This window comes from Oncorhynchus gorbuscha, unplaced genomic scaffold, assembly GCF_021184085.1.
Source record: "Oncorhynchus gorbuscha isolate QuinsamMale2020 ecotype Even-year unplaced genomic scaffold, OgorEven_v1.0 Un_scaffold_9:::fragment_2:::debris, whole genome shotgun sequence".
In the NCBI taxonomy this organism is placed as follows: domain Eukaryota; kingdom Metazoa; phylum Chordata; class Actinopteri; order Salmoniformes; family Salmonidae; genus Oncorhynchus; species Oncorhynchus gorbuscha.
The window spans coordinates 54,749-74,534 of NW_025745667.1; the positions used below are offsets into that span (position 1 = coordinate 54,749).

At 41.0% G+C, this 19,786-nt stretch overlaps 1 protein-coding gene across 1 annotated transcript; it reads right to left on the reverse strand.

Moving 5' to 3' along the window:
• Positions 1-6,093: 6,093 nt before the first annotated feature.
• Positions 6,094-13,449, reverse strand: LOC124019395 (zinc finger and SCAN domain-containing protein 22-like). The gene is made up of 2 exons (XM_046334710.1): positions 13,209-13,449; positions 6,094-8,037 (listed from the first exon to the last, which is right to left on the reverse strand). The coding sequence occupies exons 1-2, from the start codon at positions 13,378-13,380 to the stop codon at positions 6,773-6,775; spliced, it is 1,437 nt and encodes a 478-aa protein (XP_046190666.1). The 5' UTR covers positions 13,381-13,449; the 3' UTR covers positions 6,094-6,772.
• Between the last annotated feature and the right edge of the window lie 6,337 nt (positions 13,450-19,786).

A 19,786-nucleotide genomic window follows, 5' to 3' on the forward strand; every position in this document is an offset into this window, starting at 1 on the left:
ATTGATGAACATAGGGTGTCCATCAACTCTGTCACATGTCCTGTGGTTACATTTGCTTCTTTCTGGCGGCTGGCTGTGATTCGCTGCAGACCCTTACACAGGAGTATCATTTTTGAGGCTGTCATATAGCTGAAAAGAGAGAACTTATAAGTTCAGGTTCATGTTTTGTCTACTGATACTACATTCTCATCTACATATATAATACTGGATTAAATAATGATGTAGTAATAACTGCTTACTGTACCTCTCTCCACTGATCTCCACAGTGACCTTCTCAAAGGGTTCCAGGACTCTGCACACCTCCTCCACCACCTCCCATTCCTCTTGGGTCAGAGCATCAACAGGGGCATTGACAATGGCCAGGATAGAGATGATGGCATCATTTGACTCAAGAAACCACTTCAACATTTTCAATCTTCAATTCCACCTTGTAGTGCAAGACTGCAAGACTGCACTACAAGGTGGAATTGAAAATTGAAAATGTGTGTGCGCTTGAGCGTTTAGGCCTATATTATTTAATTTATTTTTCGTTCCTTGAATGAGTTAATTCTGTTCATTTAAATCTTTTGATTACTCATATCTTCATTTAAAAATATTTGTATAAATAGATTTGGCTCTTCTGATATGCGAGTCAGCTCCCAACGTTCACCTATAAGAGCTGGCTTTCATTTTCTCGGCGGACGTCCATATGATTTGAGGTACAAACTGTCTGAAGTTCGCTTGGCATGTCACTGGTAAGTATCTTGCGTGGAAGTATACTCACTGGCTGTTTGCAGCCTGGAGCAGCTGGCCTGTCGCGGCGCTGTTGATCTGTGTCTTCCGCCCGTGGTTTGTCATGCTTGTGTTTTGTTAGCGTTACTGTAACGGTCGTCGGTGGAAGAAGGTTTCAACCCACCCAACTCACGCCATGACCATACTAAAACAAAGGCATAACAAAATAACTAAGGTCAGAACGTGACAGTTACACTACGACTCAGTGTGCCAACTCGCTTGTTCTATGTATGTGTTGTGAATTGCTTAACATGCTCCTCCGCGGGTTCTCTGTTAATTATCTTGCAGGGTTATTTCTTCGCCCCCAGCGATTTATGTTTTTAACATAAATCTCCAATAATGTTCAAACCGGAGAATTCCTTTGTAGAAATGCAATGGAACAGAGCTCGCTCTCACGTGAACGAGTGTGGTCAGCTCATGGCACTCTGCCAGAGCCCTGACTCATTCCCCTCTCATTCGCTCCCACTTCACAGTAGAAGCATCAAACAAGGTTCTAAAGACTGTCAACATCTAGTGGAAGCCGTAGGAAGTGCAATATGACCAATATCCCACTGTGTATTCGATAGGCCAAGAGTTGAAAAACTACTAACCTCAGATTTCCCACTTCCTGGTTGGATTTTTTCTCAGGTTTTTGCCTGCCATATGAGTTCTGTTATACTCACAGATATCATTCAAACAGATTTAGAAACTTCAGAGTGTTTTCTATCCAACTATACTGCTAATATGCATATCTTAGCTTCTGGGACTGAGTAGCAGGCAGTTTACTCTGGGCACCTTATTCATCCAAGCTACTCAATACTGCCCCCAGCCACAAGAAGTTTTAAATATTTACCATCTCCCAAATTAAACTCTATAAGGTACAAATCTATTACATCAATAAACAGTCACCTTATTAATTATTACCTCTTATCATTTTGAACAGTGGTAACCTTCTTGAATCTGCAAAAACCCTGGCCTTCCTCATGATTCAGTACTACACACATTTGTTTAATTATTTATTTACTAGCTAACTAAATAACACAGAATAAACATACCCACTTACTACATGAGACAAAGGTCCCTAGCAGACTGAGACAATATGGCTTTTACACAACGACATCGAGAGGGAAAAAGCGAAAAAGACACTTAATAATAATAATAATAATATATGCCATTTAGCAGACGCTTTTATCCAAAGCGACTTACAGTCATGTGTGCATACATTCTACGTATCACTTATCGTCGATACATTTTCAAAACTATTCTCACAGTAATTATATAGTTTTACTATATGATTACTGTTTGGAATAAGAAATCAAGAATGTATTTACGTGTGAGTGCCTTTGTTCGCCGTTTATATCTTTCGGAACCAGCCCTCCTTAGGAAGGTTGTTGGCCTTTCAGCGGCAAGCTTGTATGGCTCAGATTGTCCGAAAGGGGTCTCCTCTTTCCCATCTTCTACTGTTGTTCACTCTGGAACATAGCTAGCCAACCGTGTTGACGGTTCCCATCCCATATTGAAGTTTTGGATAGCTACAACCCTGACATTTTCCATAACATCAATAGACTACTAAGAGCCATCATCACCCCTCCTATGACTTGTAGTGTTGAGAGACCCTTCTCCACTACAGGCCATATCCAAACATCCATCCAATCTTGCATGCTGACTGCATGTCTCAACAATCTAGCTCTGTTGTTCTTTGAAAACAAACTCAATCAATGAAAGTGATGGGGCCATGTGAGCATGTTACTTAAAGGTGATTTTGACCATTTAAAAAAACAACATGCTCACATGGCCCCATCTCTTCCATAGATGTTTAGCTAGCATTGGCTAGTTTCTCCTGCTCCATAGACTACTTTCAGGGTGAGTCCTTTAATGAAAACACATTCAGGGCATTCTAATTATATTCTTCCTTTCTTCTTTGTGCAATAAGCTATTTGCACATATTCCTGTGCCGAGCTCCTAGTGTCCGACCCGCTGACCATGGTCCATCTTCCGAAAACATATGAAACCCTACCGCTTCTTAAAAAAGACTTGTCAGTTCCCCCATCCCTTTGCACTTGTGTTTTCCTACAAAACACTGACTTTGCTGGATAAGAGTGTCTACGAAATGAGTAAAATGTACAAACGTAATGGAATATACTGAACACTTATTTCTCCATATTTTGTGACAGTATAACTTTTCCCATTTTATCACTGCACTTTGCTGCTGTAGAATCTCTCTCTGAATTTGTAGGTGTTAGACATTTGTATTTCATTATTAAGTTAGTTTACTGTCGGACTTGGACAGTCGGCCCGAGGGGTATACTACAAAGCAGAATCAATGAGTTAGCCAGCTAACTTTCCTAAATATTCTGAAATAAGTGCAATTAACACAGAGGAAGAATAATTGTGCAGGTAAAGACACCTCACAATAAACATGCGTTATCAACATTTATTCTGTTATACAAAGGCAGATTAAATATATACATTCCTAGATTAAACAAACATGTTTCAGAAGGTTCATTTATATGAATGGGAACACTTGATAGATTTGAAAAAAATGATAATTCCTCAGAGTGGATATTGGCATCAAGTTCAGAGGTAACAACAAACACGATAGGAATTGTTCAGATCCTGTGGAAACTGGAAACATAAGCACAGAGTAACTGATATTGTAAAAACTACTGTAGGACAATTCCACAGAAACGGAATTACGCTGAGACTGAATTTCACTTTAAAATGTATGCCAAACAAACATTTTAAACATTTTAACAAACAGTACAACTCTATGCACAACGACTCATTTGAACAATTTAAAATATATATTTTACTGTAAAAACTGTGCAAAGTTTGGTAACACATTAAGGTAAAATCTCCCTCAGGTGAATTGTTTTCAAACTTTGTACCGGCACAGTTCTTCCTGTAAATGTGTTTTTGTAAAACTTTGCTGAGATTGTTAAAAGTAGTCATTGTGCATAGAAAATGGTTTGTTAAACTTTGAAATCAATGGTTTTTGTTTGGTATACATTTTAAGTGTCTCAGCATAATTCCGTTACCATGTAATTTCCCTTTAGCAACATCAAAACAGATGTCTTGTCGATGTAAAAATGTTCCACATTACATCTACACGTAAAACATGTTTTATGTACAAAAGGGAGGACGTACAGGTAACAGCCGAAATAAAGGAAACACCAACATAAAGTGTCTTAAAATAGCGTGGTGAGGAGTCGTCGTCTACCGTGTCCGGAAGACTCCATCATTCATTTCTGGATTCAGGGTTCACTCAAACATAGTTTTAAGCGTTGTTATACTATTGACAACTACAGCTGATTTCAGGATTGTATATCAATTCGCTCTCCTTAAATATTTGTAATCTGACATATTCGTTGGTCTCTGAATTGTTTAATCAAACTTTCCACAGCCAGCTCCTTCCTGATAGAGCATACAAACTACAAATCGGTCTCCTGAATTAGCCTAGTGCGCATAGCTAGATCCTGTCCCGAGCTTGTTTTACCCGGCTAAACTAACTGAACAATGCTTGTTTATGTCCTCATTGCAAAACTCCAAAAATACTTCACCCCCAACTTTAAAACTCCTTTGCTAGTTATATAATCATGAAAGAAAGACACCACGGATACAAGTTTAGTTTTGAGATCCACCTGCGTCATTAGCGTAGGGTTACTTTGACATTTCTGACAGGTCTTGGAAAGGTGACAACGGGCAGCCTCTCCCTGCTTGGCTCGATGGGATATGTAGTGATTTTACCAACAGACATATGTACAGTCTTGTATCCTTAACCTATTTTAAACTGACTATTGTATTTGTTGATTAAATCTGATTTCTTTTTTTAAGGGGGTAGATCAGCTTTAATACTGCAGATAGATTGTGGATTCTATCAATGTAATTGCATAATTTCCAATCCCATATATATATATTATTATATTTTGCCTTTATTATTTTACCCTAATTCTACCACCCCTCCCCTAATTGGAGTAAAATAATTGACTACAGTACTTATGCTTCTACTTACAGCTTATACATACTATATACATTTTATGACACCGTATATTTGACATTAGGTATCTTTTTTTGTTCGTTTTTAGCCCCACCCTTCAGTTACCCTCAACCCCTCCTATCAATCTCTGAAAACCATAGTTTTACTTTCTAATTGCCATATTTTTTAATTGTGCTGTAATGTTTCACAAAAGTCACGTACCTTTCTATTCTCATAGTTTCTACAGATTGTATATTACAGATTAATATTTTTACTAAAAGTACTACTATATTACTGATCAATTGACTATGGCTTTTCAAGTCAAACAGCAGTGGTTTTTGCAGTTAGCTCCAGGTAAATGTTGCAATTCTTCAGCCATTCCATTCCTGAACCTGCGAGCAAAAACAAGCTATATACATATGTGCAGTACCAAAACAAGTGATCAAATTATTGTCTCTTCGCAGCAAAATCAGCAGTACTGGGATGGTTGTATGCCCCATATACAGTACCAGTCAAAAGTTTGGACACACCTGCTCATTCCAGAGTTTTTGTTTATTTGTACTATTTTTTACATTGTAGAATAACAATGAAGACATCAAGACTATGCAATAACACATATGGAATCATGTAGTAACCAAATAAAAAGTTTTAAACATATCAAAATGTTATATTTGAGATTCTTCAAAGTAGCCACTCTTTGCCTTGATGACAGCTTTGCACACTTTTGCCATTCCCTAAACCAGCGTCATGAGGTAGTCACCTGGAATGCATTTCAATTAACAGGTGTGCCTTGTTAAAAGTTCATTTGTGGAAACAGTTGAGCCAATCAATTGGTAAAAGACCAAGTCCATATTATGGCAAGAACAGCTCAAATAAGCAACGAGAATCGACAGTCCATCATTCATTTTAGACATGAAGGTCAGTCAATCCGGAAAATGTCAAGAACTCAGAACGGTTCTTCAAGTGAAGACGCAAAAACCATCAAGCGCTATGATGAAACTGGCTCTCATGAGGACTGCCACAGGAAAGGAAGACCCAGAGTTACCTCTACTGCAGAAAATCAGTTAGAGTTACCAGCCTCAGAAATGACAGCCCAAATAAATGTTTCACGTTCAAGTAACAGACACATCTCAACATCAACTTGAGATGGTTTGAGATGAGTTGGACCGCAGAGCGAAGGAAAAGCAGCCAGCATGTGGGAACTCCTTCAAGACTGTTGGAAAAACATTCCTCATGAAGCTCGTTGAGAGAATGCAAAGAGTGTGCAAAGCTGTCAAAGGCAAAGGGTGGCTACTTTGAAGAATCTCAAATATATTTGGATTTTTAAAAACTTTTTTGGTAACTACATGATTCAATGTGTGTTATTTCAGAGTTTTGATGTCTTCACTATTATTCTACAATGTGGAAAATAGTAAAAAAATAAAGAAAAACCCTTGAATGAGTAGCTGTGTCCACACTTTTGACTGGTACTGTACATAACATTCTATTGGTGGCAATAATTTTCATAACATGCCATTTACACCTAAAATAGAGATTTGTTTGTAAAAAAACATCCCCTTTAAGGAGTATACATTTCCCCCACTTAGTCAGAAATAATCATATTCTATTAAGACAAGTAAAACCATTAATTGATTACATCAATTGGAAACAAATAAATACTCCTACACCATAATTTTTCAATTCATAAAATGTGTAGGGCAAGCTACATTGCATTGTATATTTGCCTTGGTAAACGAGGAAATCAGTTGTACGGATAGTCAAATAGATAAATGGCCCTTAACAATATAATCCTGCAATTTTAAATTGACTACGATGATAATACCCACCATTGGGCATCTTGAAAAATGTTGGTTGCAATCAGGACTAAAAGATAAGCTCGACATCTGCGTTAAAGGAGCGGTAAATCAGTGGCCAACGATGATTGCAATTGAGATCAGCTGTGCGGGTGATTTTAATGCGTATTGATGGTTTAATGACAGATCAGCTGGATATAGTCTGGTGGCCATAGATGGTGCCTATTGCTATTCAATGTACCCGATTGGAAAATTAATCTTCTACTATAGGGACATCAGTATGGTCTCTCCCCTGTGAGTCCTCGTGTGCACTTTCAGATTGGTGCCACTGCTGAATCCTTTGACTTTTCTCTCCTGTGTGAATCCTCCTCATATGCACTGACAGATTACTGGCAATGCTGAAACCTTTGCCACAATCAGGACAGCTATGTGGTTTCTCCCCTGTGTGGGTCATCATGTGTATTTTTAGATGTCCCTTACGAGTGAATGATTTGCCACAATCAGGGCAACAAAATGGCTTCTCCCCTGTGTGAATCCTAATGTGCCTTTTCATAGCACTGCCAGTGCTGAATCCTTGTCCACAACAATAACAACGATATGGCTTCTCTCCTGTGTGGATTCTCATGTGTATTTTCAGACCTCCATTCTGCATGAAGCATGTACCACAAACAGGGCAGGAAAAAGGTTTCTCCCCTGTGTGGCTCCTCATGTGCACTGTCAGCTTACTATTTGTGCTGAACCATTTACTACAAACATCACAACAAAATCTAGCTGCAATGTGGGTTTGGAGGTGATCTTTCATACTTTCTGTGAACTCCATACATTTTCCACACACACCACAAATACCTTCTTTATCCTTTCTATGAGTTTTCACATGTTTAAGTAATGAACCCATGTGATGAAAAGACTTGTCACACACCTTACAACAACAGGGAGTATCATGACTTTGACTGGGTGATTTCAGGAGGGACAACTGTGTAGATTTCTTGACACAGGAGCTTTGTCCTTTCATCATCTTTGTTCTCTTTGATTTGACTGGGTTAAAACCTGAAGGAGGTCCTCCAGTCTCCATACCACTGACACTTTGACTGTTTTCACTCTGAGCTGCAGAACAGTCTGAATTTACTGTAGAGAAAGGCTGAGAGAGACTAGTTGGTTCTGATTCTACATAGATGTCTCCATCAGGTTCTGTTTTGATCTTTTCAGTTTTAGTACTGGGTAGAGTGTCTCTCTCTCCGTTTCCCTCCTTTTGGGCTTGATAGAGATGTGAGGGCTGGGTTGGGTCTTCATCACGATCACTTTTCACACAGACAGGATTGAATATGAACTCTATGGTCTCTGCCTCAAGCCCTTTAAGCTGCTGTTCCTCCTGACTGGTCCTGAGTTCCTCCTGCTCTTCTTTAATCTGTATGGGCTCTGGGTCCTCTTGTCCCAGACTGGTGCTCCACTCCTGCTCACACTGCTGTTGCTCAGGGGGAACCTCCTCTTCAGAGAAAGAAAGAGTACGCTGCTGGAGGTCTGGAGGAAAGGAGAAAGGATAAAACAGAAAACTCAATGACATGTAGACCTGCCTCCTGTCTGGTACGCCTGCAATAATGAAGAACTACTAGTCAAATATAATTGAACTGTAATTCTAAACTTTTAATCCTAAACAGTTAGGATTAGAATAAGGTTTAGGTTAAGGGTTAAGGTTAGTAGGTAGATTACATTTTACTGATGGACTATCCAAATAAAGTGTTACTGAAACAGATATTTGCATTCCTGAAAAATGATTTTGAAGTATAATTTGATCTAATTAATTGTACTCAAATTGGCCCTTTTAATGTATAGTGTTGATATAATCTTCAATAAATATAGTTCCATCTAACAATGAGTAAGACATGAGGAATCCAATAAAATGATTGAAAGCCACCAATGATCGAGCCCAGGCTCTGTCGCAGCCGGCCGCGACCAGGAGGTCCATGGGGCGACGCACAATCGGTCTAGCGTCATCTGGGTTAGGGAGGGTTTGGCCGGGGTATCCTTGTCTCATCGCGCACTAGCGACTCTTGTGGTGGGCTGGGCGCAGTGCACGCTTACCAGGTCACCGGGTGCACAGTGTTTCCTCCGACACATTGGTGTGGCTGGCTTAAGGGTTGGATGCGCGCTGTGTTAAGAAGCAGTGCGGCTTGGTTGGGTTGTGTTTCAGAGGACGCATGGCTCTCGACCTTCGTCTCTCCCGAGCCCATACGGGAGTTGTAGTGGTTGTAGTGATGAGACAAGATAGTAACTGCTAACAATTGGATACCAATTGGATCCCTCACACCCCACTCCAGTCTCACCCCAACAACTGCTATACACTGTCAGTTCTCTCTATGTCTCACAAGTATTATGGAGCTGCGGCTTAGAGTATGGTTTCTTCCTCCGAGAGCTGCCATTTGTTGCAGTATTCAAGGAGAGATTGGTTTAAGCATTAGGTTGCCTAGAGATGGGTTTCCCTAACTCGGTCCTGGGGCCCCACCTGGGTGCACATTTTATTTTTTGCCTTAGCACTACACAGCTGACTCAGTTTGGGAAACCCTGGCCTAGAGAAGGACCAACTGAATTACTTTCATGAAGGACAGGCTTGGCTTATTGTGAGGATGACCAGAAGTTATTTTCATCATACGCAAAAGCTATTGGTTTTCTACTCAAAGTTGCAAAGAAAATGTTATGATAAATGTAATAAACACAAGAGACCAAGAACTCTTATAAAATAGTGTGGCAACAGCAAAAACAGCAGCATCTAGGAGGCAAAACCTGGTACTTTCACAATTTATTGTAAATACGGGAAGAAACGTCAATGACTATTTTCTCTGAATTGGGGAAGAAAATATAAATCAGATAACTACTTGTCAAACATAGAGAAGTGATACTTTGTACTGGTGGTTGGAGTGGGATTGGTGGGGGGAATCATGGGTGACTTTTCACCATTTTATTCATTAACGGTGGGAAGAATTATGGTCCAAATCAGATGTTGCGTACTATATTTAGTGACAGTATTGGGAAGCTACTCTGAAAAGATAGTTTACCAACCTGCCAAATACTTCACACTGGAAGTTAAGCAGCACTAAAGCTACCCTTAAGAAAAATATAGTTTACTAAAGTTACTTAAAAGTACATCCAAACTACTTTGTAAAACATTATCATTTGTAAATCTAAAATGTCATAGACTGCAAGAAGAGATCAATTTGGGGTCAAATGTTAACAGCAGTGTTTTTGCTGCAGTCATCTAGCAATGGCACTGCACCACAGCTAAATCATTGCTGCCACCGTCCCAAAACTATGGAACATTAAAGAAAATATATTTCTTCCGAGATGCACTTTGAAGATGCTAGAACAGTCCATGTTTACTTTTTTCTTGCAAACAAAACAACTAATGACTAGAAAAATCCGACAACCCCATAGCAGAATAGTTTATGTTTTTAACTAGTCGGCTTGTTGTTGTTCTATGTGAGAGAAATGTTTCTCTCGAGGTGCACTCCCTATTGTACAAGTACAATAGGGAGGGAAACTTGCTTCTGACAAGCAAACAATGCTCAACAATTCTTGCAATCGTAGGGGAAAACAGCAGTTTTAATGTCCTTTGTTAAAAAAAGGGGGATCCCAGCTTTCCATTGCTACTTTATTTATTTTTTAACTGCTAAATATGTGCGTACTGCACCATTTTAAACTCAAGAGTTTCTAGCAGCGGCATGGTTAATTAAGCAAGTTACTGCTCAGCAATTCCCCGTGAGTGCATATGGGAGAGTGGCACTGAATGTAACACGGGTCAATTGTAAGGTCACTTGGGGTAAAACACCACCCTACCTCAAAATAGTTTTTTGGGAGTGACTTAAAATTGTGATGAAACATTACATTTTTAGTTGAGCAAAAGTAGTGACAACCAGGGAAAGTGTTGGGGGGAGAAAAGTGACAAGTAGTTTCTGTGACAAGTAAAGTCAGGGGGAGTGTTACCCCGGGTGGTTAACCCAAGTTACCCTAACAGGCCTACATTATATTGCAGGGAAAGGGGACCCCTAGGTCAGTTGTCCAACAATGTATTCAACTGAAATGTGTCTTCTGCATTTAACCCACCCCCTCTGAAACAGAGAGGTGCCTTAAATCGACATCCACGTCTTCGGTGCCCGGGGAACAGTGGGTTAACTACCTTGCTCAGGGGCAGAACGATATATTTCTACCTTGTCAGCTCAGGAATTCGATCCAGTAACCGAAAAACTCTAACCACTAGGCTACCTGCTGCCCCATTCACTATGTTTATGCATGTTTTCTGCTAAATAGTTGGTTAAAATATCCCATTTGGGATCTGGGTAATGATTAGACCAATAAGGCAGGGGTATTCAACTCTTACCCTATGAGGTCCGGAGCCTGCTGGTTCTCTCTTCTACCTGATAATTAACTGCACCCACCTGGTGTCCCAGGTCTAAATCAATCCCTGATTTAGAAGGGAACAATGAAATAAACGCAGTGGAACGGGCTTCGAGGTCCAGAGTCGAGTGTGAAGGCAATAGGGTAAATGGCGATAGGCTGAAACATGGGATTGCCTATTTATTAATAGCCAATATTCTGCATCAGTTCGGCTACAGGTGATGATGCTTATATCTAGCCATTGATCATGACTCTCAGTTCCATTACATTACACATAAGAGTCATTGAACGAAGGTGTCTTCTGTACAGGGGAGTTTAATTAATAGCCCTGACACCCAATCTGAACATTAACAGCGGATGCTTGGGTACGGTTTTGGAAGCATTTTGGAAGTATTCTGTGTGTTAGTGTAACTTGAGTAGTGTAGCTTCGTCAAGATCGAAGCACACATAGCTGTATGAATCTGTTCTCATTGAAAAAAATATATTTAAGATTCTTTCTCGCTGATTAAAGATAAAGGCCATTTTTTTAAAGCCGTATTGCAATGATTATTGACATGTTTTAAATGTTAAAATACGTTGGGGTTGTAGTTTGCATGAGTCAGTCGTGGGTGAAGTTAATGGCTGAAAACTGCCTAATTTTCGAATGCTAGCTAATAGCATACCTGATAATATGGACCATGCATAGGCTATACGCATGGTCCAACAGGTTAAAATAATACATAATTTTATCAATATGTTATTGGGCTCATTTCTGGAAGTGGAAATTATATTTTAGATGATGTCAGCATAATCCCCCCCCCATTCATTTTGGAGTAGAATGTCCTTTCAAAAAGTCACCAGAACTGAGCTTCTCAGTCCTTCTATAATGAACCAAAATATAAAACATGCAGCAATTTCAGACTTTACAGGTCATATAAGGAAATCAGTCAATTTAAATAAATTCATTAGGCCCCAATCTATGGATTTCTTCCTACAAAGGTAGGGGCGTGGATCAGAAAACCAGTCAGTATCTGATGTGACCACCATTTGCCTCAGGCGGGGTGACACATCTCCTTCACATACAATTGATCAGGTTGTTAATTGTGGCCTGCGTAATGTTGTCCCACTCCTCTTCAATGGCTGTGCAAAGTTCCTGAATATTGGTGGGAACTGGAACACGCTGTCGTACACGTCGATCCAGAGCATTCCAAACATGCTCAATGGGTGACATGTCTAGTGAGTATGCAGGACATGGAATAACTGGGAGATTTTCAGCTTCCAAGAATTGCGTACAGATTCTTGCGACATGGGGCTGTGCATTATCATGCTGAAACATGAGGTGATGTAGGTGGATGAATGGCACGACAATGGGCCTCAGGATCTCGTCACGGTATCTCTTTGCATTCAAATTGCCATCGATAAAATGCAATTGTGTTGTTGTTCGTAGCTTATGCCTGCCCATACCACAACTCCACCACCACGGGGCACTCTGTTCACAACGTTGACATCAGCAAACCGCTCGCCCACACGACACCTTACAAGTGGTCTGCAGTTGTGAGGCCGATTGGACATACTGCCAAATTCTCAAAAATAACATTGGAGGCAGATTATGGTAGAGAAATTAACATGACATTTTCTGTAAACAGCTCTGGTGGACATTCCTGCAGTCAGCATGCCAATTGCGCACTCCTTCAAAACATTTGTGGTGTTGTGTGACAAAACTGCACATTTTAGAGTGGCTTTTTATTGTGCCCAGCAAAGGGTGCACCTGTGTAATGATCATGCTGTTTAATCAGCTTCTTGATATGCCACACCGGTCAGTTGGATGGATTATCTTGACAAAGGAGAAATGCCCACAAACAGGGATGTAAACAAATGTATGCACAAAATGTGCAAGAATGTAACATTTCTGGAAGCTTTTATTTCACCTCACGTTGTATTTATATTTTTGTTCAGTGAAGTTCACTACTCCCAAACGCTGTTTAATGGATATTATGTCAATCCTGTATAAATGAAAAGGGCCAATTTGGGTGCAATCCATTAGCTTAATTTCAGAGATCAAATAAAATGTAAAACAAAATAATGTTGTATAAATGTTAATATTATCTGTTTCTAACTACATAAGTAGTTAGAACGATCAGAAATCGCCATGGCTTGTTCAAACATGGAACGACTCTCATTTAAACTGCAACTTTTATGCTATTTTCGTCGTACTCTGAAGTAGGAGTTGTGTTCTGATATTCAAGGAAGTGCCTGATGAATTTTCTACCACAAAAGGGGTCCCCGGCGCAAAAAAAGTTTTGGGAACCCCCGAGTTAGCCTACCTGCTCTGTGTAGGTTTATCTCAGGTTGAAGAACAATGTCGAGCAGCCTCTGTAGACGGACAACTTCCTCCTGATACTCTGCTACCGTTTTTTCAACGACCCCGAATATCTCCTCAGCAGCAGCTGTTAATCTATCGTTCAGAAAAACCCTCAACAACTGTATTTGAGACATTCTTTGATAATTCAAGTTGATTAGCTAGCTGTGTTTTTATTTTAGTTGTTATCCCTGTCCGTGCGTCATCAACAGAATCCGGGTTCTACTTTTTTTTTTAAACTCCACTGTTAGTGCATGTTCAAGTTATTACATTGTTGCGCTATAGCCACCTGCTGGACTGGAGTGCAACATGGCATTTCTCTGTCCTACAAAATGAAGATTGGTTCAGTTATATTAACGTTGAGTAAGAAGCATGCTCTGTGTAGCTTTATCTCAGGTTGAAGAACAATGTCGAGCATCTTCTGTAGACGGACAACTTCCTCCTGATACTCTACTACCGCTTTTTCAACGACCCCAAATATCTCCTCAGCAGCAGCTGTTCATCTTTTGTGGAGAACTCAACTCTATTTTAGGCATTTTTAGATCATGCACGTTGATTAGCCATCCAGCTGGTCTGTTTTAATCATGTGCGGCATCTGCGACAAAAGATCATCACCAGCTTCATTACATTTACATTTACATTTAAGTCATTTAGCAGACGCTCTTATCCAGAGCGACTTACAAATTGGTGCATTCACCTTATGACATCCAGTGGGACAGTCACTTAACAATAGTGCATCTAAAACTTAGGGGGGTGGGGGGAGAGGGATTACTTAACCTATCCTAGGTATTCCTTAAAGAGGTGGGGTTTCAGGTGTCTCCGGAAGGTGGTGATTGACTCCGCTGTCCTGGCGTCGTGAGGGAGTTTGTTCCACCATTGGGGGGCCAGGGCAGCGAACAGTTTTGACTGGGCTGAGCGGGAGCTGTACTTCCTCAGTGGTAGGGAGGCGAGCAGGCCAGAGGTGGATGAACGCAGTGCCCTTGTTGGGTGTAGGGCCTGATCAGAGCCTGGAGGTACTGAGGTGCCGTTCCCCTCACAGCTCCGTAGGCAAGCACCATGGTCTTGTAGCGGATGCGAGCTTCAACTGGAAGCCAGTGGAGAGAACGGAGGAGCGGGGTGACGTGAGAGAACTTGGGAAGGTTGAACACCAGACGGGCTGCTGCGTTCTGGATGAGTTGAAGGGGTTTAATGGCACAGGCAGGGAGCCCAGCCAACAGCGAGTTGCAGTAATCCAGACGGGAGATGACAAGTGCCTGGATTAGGACCTGCGCCGCTTCCTGTGTGAGGCAGGGTCGTACTCTGCGGATGTTGTAGAGCATGAACCTACAGGAACGGGCCACCGCCTTGATGTTAGTTGAGAACGACAGGGTGTTGTCCAGGATCACGCCAAGGTTCTTGGCGCTCTGGGAGGAGGACACAATGGAGTTGTCAACCGTGATGGCGAGATCATGGAACGGGCAGTCCTTCCCCGGGAGGAAGAGCAGCCCGTCTTGCCGAGGTTCAGCTTGAGGTGGTGATCCGTCATCCACACTGATATGTCTGCCAGACATGCAGAGATGCGATTCGCCACCTGGTCATCAGAAGGGGGAAAGGAGAAGATTAATTGTGTGTCGTCTGCATAGCAATGATAAGAGAGACCATGTGAGGTTATGACAGAGCCAAGTGACTTGGTGTATAGCGAGAATAGGAGAGGGCCAAGAACAGAGCCCTGGGGGACACCAGTGGTGAGAGCGCGTGGTGAGGAGACAGATTCTCGCCACGCCACCTGGTAGGAGCGACCTGTCAGGTAGGACGCAATCCAAGCGTGGGCCGCGCCGGGAGATGCCCAACTCGGAGAGGGTGGAGAGGAGGATCTGATGGTTCACAGTATCGAAGGCAGCCGATAGATCTAGAAGGATGAGAGCAGAGGAGAGAGAGTTAGCTTTAGCAGTGCGGAGCGCCTCCGTGATACAGAGGAGAGCAGTCTCAGTTGAATGACTAGTCTTGAAACCTGACTGATTTGGATCAAGAAGGTCATTCAGAGAGAGATAGCGGGAGAGCTGGCCAAGGACGGCACGTTCAAGAGTTTTGGAGAGAAAAGAAAGAAGGGATACTGGTCTGTAATTGTTGACATCGGAGGGATCGAGTGTAGGTTTTTTCAGAAGGGGTGCAACTGCTCTCTTGAAGACGGAAGGGACGTAGCCAACGGTCAGGGATGAGTTGATGAGCGAGGTGAGGTAAGGGAGAAGGTCTCCGGAAATGGTCTGGAGAAGAGAGGAGGGGATAGGGTCAAGCGGGCAGGTTGTTGGGCGGCCGGCCGTCACAAGACGCGAGATTTCATCTGGAGAGAGAGGGGAGAAAGAGGTCAGAGCACAGGGTAGGGCAGTGTGAGCAGAACCAGCGGTGTCGTTTGACTTAGCAAACGAGGATCGGATGTCGTCGACCTTCTTTTCAAAATGGTTGACGAAGTCATCTGCAGAGAGGGAGGAGGGGGGGGGGGGAGGGGGCGGAGGATTCAGGAGGGAGGAGAAGGTGGCAAAGAGCTTCCTAGGGTAGCTTCCACACCACAAAGTCATAAACCCCGCCGATTTTTACAATTTCTCTGACCATTTTATTTTAAAACTGACCCTTAGAAAATATGACAAATACAATGTGTTTAGGATTCTCTCAACTCCTGTGGACACCAGAGGGCACATAAGCACAAAGTAACCAACATTGTGAACACTACTTTAACAACATCAAGAGATATAATGTAGCAGATTTCAACATATTGAGAATTTTGACTCTCAAAACAAAAAAACATGTTTTATGTACAGATGGAGGACATAGGTTCAAATGTCTGTTGCGTCATCCTATAACTAATGAGTAGGAACTACTGTTGCTCAGAAATCCACTGACTGCTCTCTGTCAGACAGTGATGTGGAGATCTTATGTTCAAGCTGTAATACAGTCATATCTTCACCCAAGAGTTGTGTCCTGAGGTGCATCTCCTCTCACAGGTGAAAGTTAGTGATTTCTTACCCTTAGCATTGATATGTGACCTTTGTCCTTTTATTCTCCATACCAGTTTGAACTGCAGAACAGACTGGATTGACTGCAGAGAGGGGCTGAGAGACACTGGTTGGTTCTGATTCCCTATAGTCCTCTCCATCAGGTTCTGTTGTGATCTGTTCAGTTGTAGTACTGGATAGAATCTCTCTCTCTCTCTGTTTCCTTCCTTTTGAGCTTGATGGAGATATGAGAGCTGGGTCCTCATCAGTCACTTTTCACACAAGCAGAAGTCAAAATTTAGTATAAAAAAAAAAACATTTTTTATACATTTTTATTTAAGCGCACATAAAGAACATGTACCATACATACACAACATATATTTTCTGTCTTTACAAAGGAGCAAAATACATTCACATGTTAGTGTGGTGAAGGCGCAACAGCACCTCCTCAACCTCAGGAGGCTGAAGAAATTTGGCTTGGCACCTAAAACCCTCACAAATCCTTACAGATGCACATTTACATTACATTTACATTTAAGTCATTTAGCAGACGCTCTTATCCAGAGCGACTTACAAATTGGTGCATTCACCTTATGACATCCAGTGGAACAGTCACTTTACAATAGTGCATCTAAATCTTAAGGGGGGGGTGAGAGGGATTACTTATCCTATCCTAGGTATTCCTTAAAGAGGTGGGGTTTCAGGTGTCTCCGGAAGGTGGTGATTGACTCCGCTGTCCTGGCGTCGTGAGGGAGTTTGTTCCACCATTGGGGGGCCAGGGCAGCGAACAGTTTTGACTGGGCTGAGCGGGAGCTGTACTTCCTCAGTGGTAGGGAGGCGAGCAGGCCAGAGGTGGATGAACGCAGTGCCCTTGTTTGGGTGTAGGGCCTGATCAGAGCCTGGAGGTACTGAGGTGCCGTTCCCCTCACAGCTCCGTAGGCAAGCACCATGGTCTTGTAGCGGATGCGAGCTTCAACTGGAAGCCAGTGGAGAGAACGGAGGAGCGGGGTGACGTGAGAGAACTTGGGAAGGTTGAACACCAGACGGGCTGCGGCGTTCTGGATGAGTTGAAGGGGTTTAATGGCACAGGCAGGGAGCCCAGCCAACAGCGAGTTGCAGTAATCCAGACGGGAGATGACAAGTGCCTGGATTAGGACCTACGCCGCTTCCTGTGTGAGGCAGGGTCGTACTCTGCGGATGTTGTAGAGCATGAACCTACAGGAACGGGCCACCGCCTTGATGTTGGTTGAGAACGACAGGGTGTTGTCCACAATTGAGAGCATTCTGTCGGGCTGTATCACCGCCTGGTATGGCAACTGCACCGCCCGCAACCGCAATTCTATTCCTTCTGCTATATTTTGTTGGGCTTCATCGATTGATGTAGACTGGCGCCGTGCTTGGCTCGATCCACACAAGTGTATGGTGACCAATAAAGTAAAGGAGATCTCCTTTAAGATTATCCATAGATTCTAACTATGTAATAGCTTTATTTCTACATATATACCTGATGTTACCAGTGAATTCAGTTTTTGTGAACTAGAAATGGAATCTATTGAACACCTGTTTTGTAATTGTTTACATAGTGAAGTGTTCTGAACTGTTGTGAAACTATATCTTGGCAACAAAATGCATACAGCCATTGAAATATCAAATTGGGACATTATTTTACTACACTGATTCCACAATTGAACATCAGTATGTCATAAATCTTTATTTTATTAGGAAAATGTTTCAAACGCAAATCTAAAATTGGAAAACTATTTAGAATCATTAAAACGTATGCAAAACAAAATATTTAAAAGATGAATTCCCTACATGTCTGTATTTGATTTGATATTATGTGGATTTGTATTTTTTTCTCTTCCTTATTTCTTTGTCTAATCCCTCTGGCTGTTCTGTTTTTTGGGTTTTGCATGTTACTGTTAAAAAAATAATAATAATAATAATTAACACTTAAAAACAATAAAAATACTTATTTTCCACCATAATTTGCAAATAAATTCATTAAATATCCTACAATGTGTTTTTATGGATTTTATTCCCTCATTTTGTCTGTCATAGTTGAAGTGTACCTATGACGGGCCTCTCTCATATTTTTAAGTGGGAGAACTTGCACAATTGGTGGCTGACTAAATACTTTTTTGCCCCACTCTATATGCAATATTCCAGTCAAGGAAAAAGTAACATACTTTGGGATTACCATATCTACGGAAAAGATGCTCATTAAATGTAATACCTTTTATTGAAAAAAACAAAAAGAAGTTGAACCATTGGTTGCGGAGGGATTTATCCTTGAAAGGTTGAGTATTGCTTTCTAAAGCTGAAGTTAGGTAAAGCGGTTAACCAGGTGCTTTTCAACTTCACCTGGAAAAATGGTACACATTGTATTAGGAAATTTGTCGTTATGAACTCATGAATATGGTGGTCTCAATTTTTTCGATTTTCCTACTTTGAATAATAGTTAAGATAAATTGGGCTAAACATTTTTTAAAGAATCCAACTTCAATTTGGAATTTCATCCCTCATTACATCTTCTCCCGTTCAATTTGTAAGTCGCTCTGGATAAGAGCGTCTGCTAAATGACTTAAATGTAAATGTAAATGTAACTGTAACATTGATAAGACTCCTGCAAAATTATCTGCTTTTCATAAACAAGTATTCATAGCATGGTCGTTAATATATAAACATAATTTTTCCTCGCATAGGTATTTAATTTGGAACAATAAGGACATTTTGTATAGAAACAAGTCTTTATTTTTTAAGAACTGGTTCAATAATCATATCCTGCTGGTGAGTCAACTTTTTAATGCAGAATGATTGTTTCTCAATTATGAGGAAATGTTATCTTGTTACAATATCCCTGTAACACCTAGAGAGTTCGTCTTTGATGCTATTCCATCTGGAACTCTCATGTTATTTAGAGGTGTAGCCAGACCTCACCTTCTTGACCTACCCTCAATTAATCCAGTTGACTCTCCAATAGGGAAAATGTGTTTCTCCTTGCTCCCTCAGAACAACAGATCTATACATGCTTTATTTCAAAGGGATATTGTATTCATTCCTTATATCACAACTTACTGGAATACATTGGTCACTAATATCTGTTGGAAAAAAGTCTGGTTATTACCACACAAATACTTGTTAACAAGGTCAAGGTCTCTTTCAGAATGATCCATAAGTACTACCCTGAAGAAACTCAAAAAAATACATTAACATTGATTATACTTTTTGTGTTGAACATCCAGAAAATGTTGCATTTATTTTGGCATTGTCTATATGTAAAACAATTATGGAAAGATATTCACAGTACATTAAGCCGTACATTAAGACCATTCTACATTATTCTAATAAGAAAGCTGTTAAAACAATCAATATGGTTGTTTCTTTTAAGGTCTTTGTATAATCTGTAATTTGTTGTACCCACTAGCATATGTTATCATTGTCTATTTATATACTTATTGTATGTATACACACAAAAAAAGAAAAAAAAGGTTATTTGATTGAAGAAGTTTCGTAATGGTTAGGATGTTACGAAAGCACTGATACAGTATAAGAAGAAAAAAGTTCGTCAATT